This window comes from Trachemys scripta, chromosome 8 (assembly GCF_013100865.1).
Source record: "Trachemys scripta elegans isolate TJP31775 chromosome 8, CAS_Tse_1.0, whole genome shotgun sequence".
Lineage (NCBI taxonomy): Eukaryota > Metazoa > Chordata > Testudines > Emydidae > Trachemys > Trachemys scripta.
The window spans coordinates 104,983,873-104,992,149 of record NC_048305.1 but is presented as its reverse complement, the minus strand read 5'-3'; the positions used below and the strand labels follow the sequence as shown (position 1 = coordinate 104,992,149).

At 44.6% G+C, this 8,277-nt stretch overlaps 1 protein-coding gene across 5 annotated transcripts in view; it reads left to right on the top strand.

The window, feature by feature from the left end:
* Positions 1-7,637: 7,637 nt before the first annotated feature.
* MAST2 (microtubule associated serine/threonine kinase 2) overlaps positions 7,638-8,277 on the top strand; it is a 320,067-nt gene continuing 319,427 nt past the window's right edge. For 3 of the 5 annotated variants that reach the window (XM_034779933.1, XM_034779932.1, XM_034779940.1), the window contains exon 1: positions 7,638-8,006. In XM_034779933.1, the coding sequence (XP_034635824.1) occupies positions 7,842-8,006 (165 nt within the window). In that variant the 5' untranslated portion in view covers positions 7,638-7,841. The remainder of the gene's footprint in view (positions 8,007-8,277) is intronic. The other 2 variants (XM_034779935.1, XM_034779934.1) reach the window with 1 other exon arrangement.

The following is an 8,277-nucleotide window of genomic DNA, read 5'->3' as shown; positions in this document are numbered from 1 at the left end:
AGATAAGGTTTTTGAAAAAGAAGCAAAAAACCCCAAACAAAAAGCAACACCCCTCTCCCACCAACATTCACCAAGAGTTCTAGAAGGAATAGAAACCTTTCTTGCCTGATAGTATAAACCAATCGTTAACTAATGGGGGGTTGGAAGAAATAGCCTCTATGAACAGGTTATTCCCTATCTACCTACCACAGGGTTCCTTGCACCTTCCTTTGAAGCGTCTGCTACTAGCCATTGTTAGAGACAGGATAATGAGCTGCATGGATCACCGGTTTGATCTAATATGGCAATTCCTATGTTCTTATTTATTAATTATTATGATTCTTTGCATTGCGGTGGATCAAGACCCCACTGTATTATATCCGTAAAACAACCACTCTCTTGCTTTTAACGGGCGTTCTGCAGAAAAGAGTCATGATAAGCTTAACTCTAACTATGGATCGGAACATTTACAAGCAGACGCTCAGTAGCATGCGAGAGTACCGGATCACCATGTGGCACGTCAAAGGAGACACACAAGGTATGTGTAGCAGCCCCCTGTGTGTATTTTGGGTTGCAGATGTTGCAGCAGCAATCATCAGCACAGAAGGGGTTAGGAAACTTTCAGCCAAATTCAGACACTGTGTAAGCAGGTTGGCTTTGGTAGTATTTTAAACCCACGTTGTACTCACTTTGCATGGATGTAAATGACTACACAAGGTGCAAGGCAGTTGTGAGTAGGGACTGATTTAATTTGTGGATTAATAGATTTCAAGGCAGAAGGGACCATTAGATCATCCAGTCTGATCTCATATATAACACAGGGCTACAGGATTTCACCCAGTTACCTCTTCATCGAGCCCAATAATTTGGCTATGACTACACTAGTACTTTTATCGGTAAAACTTTTGCCCGTCAGGAGTGTGAAAAAAACCACCCCTGACCGATAAAAGTTTACTGACAAAAACGCCGGTGTGGACAGTCCCGATATTCGGGGCTTTGTCTTCTATAGGCACCTATTGCCCCCTACCTGCTGTCCTGATTTTTCAAACTTGCTGCCTGGTCACCCTCGTTTGTTCCAACTGTTAATTACCTTCACTGTTAAAATTATGTGCCTTATTTTCAGTCTGAATTTGTCCGGCTTTAACTTCTGGCCATGGTTTTCTGTGTATTCCTTTCTCTACTAGACTGAAGAGCTCTTTAGTACCTGAAATTTTTCTCCCTGTAGATATTTATACACTGTATTCAAGTTATCTCAGTCTTCTTTTTGATAAACTAAACAGAGGTTAGCTCTTTACATTTCTCATTGTACGGCATTTATTGCAGCCCTCAAATAATTTTTGTGCCTCTGTTCGAAACCCATTCCAATTTTTTCAACATCCTCTTTAAAATGTGGACAGCAGAATTGTGCATTGCATTCCAGGATCAGTCTCACTAATGCTGTGCACCAAAGTAAAGTCACTTCCCTACTTCGACTGTTTATACAAGGATTGTATTAGCCCTTTTTGCCACAGCACCACACTAGGAGGTCATGTTCAATTGCCTGTCCATTATGACACTTAAATCATTTTCAGGGTCACGATCACTGCTTTCCAGGATTTCCCCAGTCTGTTGGTGTGGCCTGGCTTATTGACACACTACTGGCTCCTTAGAAACTATTTCATTTTATCCACTTAGGTGCAACTAATTTCATTTTTTCATTTCACTCTGAGAGGCCAATTAAGTAAGAGAAAAAAAACGTATTCAATCCTGAGTGGACTGGGAATGGCTGAGCCATTACAAACATTGAATCTATCTCCCCTTGTAAGTATTCTCACACTTCTTATCAAACTGTCTGTACTGGGCTATCTTGATTATCACTTCAAAAGTTTTTTTTCTCTTACTTAATTGGCCTCTCAGAGTTGGTAAGACAACTCCCACCTGTTCATGCTCTCTGTATGTATATATATCTCCTCAATATATGTTTCACTCTATATGCATCCGAAGAAGTGGGCTGTAGCCCATGAAAGCTTATGCTCTAATAAATTTGTTAGTCTCTAAGGTGCCACTAGTACTCCTGTTCTTTTTGCGGATACAGACTAACACGGCTGCTACTCTGAAACCAATAATAACCAGAATTCATAAACTGTACATAGAATCCCCAAATCGTCTGAAGAGTTAGAACATTTTTAAAGCTGCCTCTGGCCTGCAATAATATGTACATCACCCTCTTTGCCAATCTAAGCAAACATTATTAATTTTTACTTTGTTAGACTTCAGAACAATGCTTTTGGATTCATACTGCTGACTCTTAAATGTTAGTATTTTTCTCAAAGAGACACTTCTGATGGTCCCAGTTCTGCACTCTTTATACAGAAAAGAAAAATCTGGGGTGAAATCGTGACCCTATTGAGTATTGCCATTATGTCAATGGGGCCACAATTTCAGCCTGGTTCTTTTGTCAGTGTAAGGAATATATTAAGTTATAGGTTGGTTTGAAATAAGACTTATTTGCTTTCTTCCAATTTGTGTGCATGTATGTGCTCTGGAGGATGGACATTGAAATGGATAAGACTCCTCCAAATAGCCACAGGAAAGGCAGGTCAACTGTAATTTTACAAAAACCCAGTACTAACCAACAACTATCATGACTCCATCTCAAATTGTTAATATTTGTTTGAAGAAGTATAGTACGGTACTATAATTTTCCATTATTTGATGCAAAATATTCATTTTTTTTCAGCTGTGGAATACTGATTCTTTTAGAATTTGCTCTTCATTTATTGTATGCAGTGGTGTTGTAGCCATGTTGGTCCCAGGTTATGAGAGACAAGGAGGTGAAGTAATATCTTTTATTGGATCTTTTATCTTCTGCTTGTCTCTCACCAACAGAAGTTGGTCCAATAAAAGATATTACCTCACCCATCTTGTCTCGCTTTATTTATTATTATTTAAACGATATACACCAGTGCAAACCCTTTATGTTGATGAATTGCACCAGAGCCAAGTGAAGCATCTAACATCAGCACAAATTTCCTTAATACATATACGGGGCCCACAAAGCTGCTAATGGAAATCTCCATCTTATGATTGGACTTTATTTTACAGAAAAACATAGGAATTGCCAAACTGGATCATACTAGTGGTCCATCTAGGTTACTATCTTGTCCCTGAGAGTGGCCGATATTAGTTGCTTCAGAGGAAGATGTAGAAAATTCTGTAAGGGACACTTACGGAATAATTTGCGGGCAAGAGAAATTTCTTCCTAATCCCCATCAGTTCGGGACTAGTTTATGCCTTGAAACATGAAGACTTATATCCTTTCTTAAAACAAGCAACCCTCCCCCCGTTATCTAATGTAACTGTGAACATTCTAATTACCCATATGGATTTCAAACCCTTTAAAAAAAATTCCTATTCTTCTTACAATGCATATACCATTTTCTCACCCATTTAAAATAACTGACGCTATACCTTAGCCACTCATAACTGATACAGCTCAGAGGCATCCTGGCATCATTTGACTGAATCTTGAAGAGTACTGTCACAGAGGCCAGATTGGCTGGATGGCCAAGACGCATTGTGGTAGCACAGGGTCTATAGTTTCTTGTCCCCTCAGTGGGTCTTTCTTGTATATAGGACAATCTGCCCCAAAATAATTGCACCGTCTTCAGTCAGAGATGATGACATGATGCCAGCTGTCAACATTTAGTATTCCAGTGTCAAGACCAAAACTTCTATGTGAATACCATTGGAACTGGGCCACTTATAGAAAGAACAAGATGGCTTAGCATACATAAAAGCTAGAGCCATTTCATCCAGCTCAGAGTAGCAATGTTGAGAATGAAGATCATGTACACAGTATGAATAGAATGTTAAGTGACAAGCCTCAGTAATATATTTGTTTGGTAGCAGCACCTTCTGCTCTGGAAACAGTGAGCCAACTTATCAGCTCTCTAATTTTTGTTTTAGTTATTGCTTTAAATCTGGTATTAATGGTAAAGTTAAAGTATCAGTGAAAATACTTGATTTTGTCCTCAGACTTCGCACAAGTTTAGCATCATTCTAGCATATACTATTTAGTTTTAATTATTCTTTTCTGTTTTAATAATGAGGTTTATGAATCTAATGGTTTCTCCATGCTGAATATTTCCATTCCAGATCCAGTCATTTGTACCATAGCAATGTGTCCAAGAGTCATAAAAAGCTCGGGATTGATGTGTGTCCTTTCCTTTCTGAAAATGTTAAGCATTGGTACATTTTGGAAGTATATTAGGCTGGATTCTGTGGTCTTCTAAGGCCATACAAAGTGCCTTTAAAGTAGCTGAAGAAGGCCAGTGGAGAATTTTTCCTGTGTAGGGGAGCTCTCTATCACCAGCCATCCCCGGTCTGCAGTGTAAAAGGAAGTGGGGCATGCTGGGGGTGTTCGGTAGACGCAGTATGGGGACAACATGGAATGGAGAGAGCAGGGAAGGGAGAGAGCTTGGCACAGCAAAGCTGAGTATGCTAACTTGATCTGGGACCATGTGACCCTGAATTAGGAAGCCACAACCTGCTCCCTGTGGTCCCCCATTTCCACTCCATCTGAGTCAGCTTGAATGGAGTAGAGAATATATATTTATTAATTCTTCCCTCTCTATTTCTTTTCGATGTTATGGAATATACTAGGAGAAATTTGGTTAAATACTGCAAACCTGGGTGTCACACAAACTGTGTATTTACCCACCCACTCTTATTTTAACCTGTTATACAACTGCCCACTTATAACCGGTACTCTCCTATTAGCTATGTAAGACAATGTGACTCGTTGTACAGTATTTGAAGAGATAAAATACTTTTAAGCATTATTATTCATTATTATTATTCATAATTTGTATTATTTTATGTGAGCTAGGAGAATCAGATCTTAACAAATTGTTCATTACCTGGTCTTGAGTAAGTCGTCCCACCTTTCTTTATAGGTGGTAAATAAATTATAAAAGTCTGCCTAAGGGTCGCTGTCAGTGTGTTTCCAAGGCAGATAGAAATATTCAACAGCCAGAAGCCTTCATAAACATTGTGTCTTCCTTTTCTCCTCCAGTCAAGTATTCTTTGTTGGCACATTAAATGGACAGGTGTGATCAAGTATAAGGAATCACATTGAATCAAGAGATTTTTTCAGAAGAGGTGGCTGTTAAAAGTGTCCTACAGGCTGCTTCGCTAAACTCATAACTGACTGGCACCTATGTGCTAGGGCAGGGGTGGCCAACCTGAGCCTGAGAAGAAGCCAGAATTTACCAATGTACATTGCCAAAGAGCAATTGTCAGCAGCCCCACATCAGCTCCCCGCCCCCGCTCCCAGTGCCCCCCATCCACCAACAGCCTGGCCGATCAGCGCCTCTCTACACCTCCCAATCAGCTGTTTTGTGGCATGCAGGAGACTCTAGGGGAGAGGGGGAGGAGTGAGGGCACAGCAGGCTCAGAGGAGAGCACGGGAAGGGGTTGAGCAGTGAGCACCCCCTGCCACATTGGACAGTTGGCACCTGTAGCTCCAGCCCTGGAGTCGGTCCATATACAAGGAGCCACATGTTAACTTCTGAAGAGCTGCATGTGGCTCTGGAACTATAGGTTGGCCACCCCTGGTGTAGGGCAAGGATCCAACTGATTTATGAACAGGCATCATGCCATCCTAATAGACTAATATTAACACAGACAACTCAAGACTACAGGAATGTGCTTCATTTATGGTTGCTGAGGACAGGATTCCCAGATGGGAATTTCTAAAATGACTGTCTTATCTTAATCTTATACAATTATGATTAAAAGGGATTGCTGTCACTAATCCATCATTAAAATGGAATAACTTTCAACGAGAATTTAAACATTCTCAAGAATAATTTTAAAAAGCTCCCACTCATTTACATCAATAAATCATTAAAACATTTATTCTGCTGCTGTTTCTATTAAAAAAAGAGAGAATTTATAACATCTATGTCTCCAGGCCAAAGACATACAAACATTTTCAGCAGGGCAAAGCGGAAGAAAGAAGTATTTTCCACAGCAATGGAATGCATCCTGATTTGAGCATGGCAACATAGAAAATAGACCAACTTTGAAGGCTGCTTTTTCTGTGTATCACTCCAGAAACAGGCATATTATAGCCTCAAAATTCCGTTAATATTTAAAGGCAAAGTGTTTACAGGCTTACATGGCTATGACTAGCTCAGATGAGACAGGAGATGAAGAGTTAAGGATATGGTCCGGTTATTTCTTGAGAATGAATCAGTACAGTTCATTTTTTCCAGTAGAGAGATGGTGAACTCCATTTTCATTTGTTCCCTGTTCGTGTCTTTCTGTAAGGAAACACTGGGCTATAAAACGTGGTTGGACAACTGTTGCTTGTCTCTCTGTTTTTTTGCAAATTCCTGATCTGCATATTCTTACAAATTACTTGGAGTTGTCTACAGATGAATGGGGTACTAATATCTACCCATACGTGTAAGGGGCTAGGTATAATAGGACAAAATTGCTCCTGTTGTTTTATTATTCGGTTATTGTTTGGCAGGGGTTAAAAAAAAGGTGGTACTTTTCCAAATTCCACCCACACAGTAAACTATGTCCATACAAGTTACCAAAATAAGAGACTACTCGTAGTAGATTGTACAGCTGTTCAAAATATATGATTATGTGTCTGCTCCATTGGGCTCCTGGATCTTGGCTGTCCTTCAGTGGCATTTGAATATGCCCAGGGACTTTGCTGGACTCCTGGGTCTTGGTTTCCCCTCAATCAGACTGGGCCCTATTAGACTCCTTGAGCATGGCTCCTTCTTGAGATTTTAAAAGGTGGTGGTATCTCCCATAGGCCCACCTACTGATGGTGTTACAAGACTACATTCACAGTGGATGGTACAGCTGTTATGATCCCCTCTTCTTTGTTACATCCTTTCCTGAGTAATGAAATAGCTAATAATATCGATACTTAAATTTATCATCACTGGGCATGTGAGTTAAGGTGAATGAGGCAGTTCAGGTCTCTCAGACCTATTGTTCTAGACGCCGGCAGATGTTGCTACTTTCGTTACACTTTATGCATGTTTCTGAGGTTTCCCTTGCTCCAAAAAACAGCGGGAGACCACCCCTTTTTTGTAATGAAAGCTCAGATTCTGTTGCACAAGGCTGGTGCTTGTGAGAGTTGCCCAGGTGCCATGCTGTCGAGTGCTGGTCCAACACTGGCTGCGCTGTTTGGTCAGTTGCTGACTGGCATGGTATCCCCCCCATTCCCTTGTTTTTCCATGATGTGGGCAACTGGCCCTAGGCACAAGGTAGCCAGCTAACGGCATGGCTGGGCTGGCTCCTGGCCCAGTTGCCCTTAGCCTATGCCCTGCCCTGACAGGACTGGGGCCAAGGGCCGGTGGGGGGTGAGGCTGGCGACACTGAGGGCTGGCTCTGAGGTAGCCTGGGCCAGAGGGCGGTGGCTACTGCCCCCTCCCTTCATTGTGCGCGGTCCCATCCTGGCTTGCGCCCCTCCCGCCTCGCGGGCGCGGCCCCTCCCCCTTCGCTTGTCCCTGTGTCGCGCGCGCTCGTTACCGCCCCCTTCGCGCCCGCCTCGCGCCGCGCCTCCCGCCCTCCGTCTCGCGCACCGGCTCTCCCTCCCGCCCGCCGGTGGGGGCGCTACCGGCCTCTCGCGAGAGCAGGGCAAGGGGGCGGTGCCGCTGCAGCAGCCGCTTGGCGCCGCGCTCGTTCCGCGCCGCGGCCGCCCTGACAGGAGGAGGCGGCGGCCGGGCTGGTCCCTCCGCTCCGTGCCGAGGAGGCGTCGCCGGCCCGGCTCTCCGTGACTCACCCCGGCCATGGCCGGCTGCGCGCCGCGGGGGCCCCCGCTCCGCTGCCGCTGAGGAGCAGCCGCCGCCATGAAGAAGGGCCGCTGCCGGGGGGACAAAGCGGGGCCCCCGCCGCCCCCCAGGAGGGAGCCCGGCCGGGCGGCCGCCGCCGAGAGGAGAGCTGCCCCCGCGGCGGGCGGCAGGAGGGAGCCGCAGGACGCCGGGGCCCCGGGCGCCGACTGCAGGGCGGAGAAGGTAAAGGGGGCACCGCGCCGGGGTCCTTCCGCCCCTGGGCGGGCGCGTTGCGGGGCAGCGGGCAGGTGTGACTGGGCTGCTCGTGTGTGTGTGTCAGTGTGTGGGGTGTGTGTGTGTGTGTGTGTGGGGTGTGTGTGTGTGTGTGTGTGTGTGGGGTGTGTGTGTGTGTGTGTGGGGTGTGTGTGTGTGTGGGGTGTGTGTGTGTGTCAGTGTGTGTGTGTGTGTGTGTCAGTGTGTGTGTGTGTGTGTCAGTGTGTGTGGGGTGTGTGTG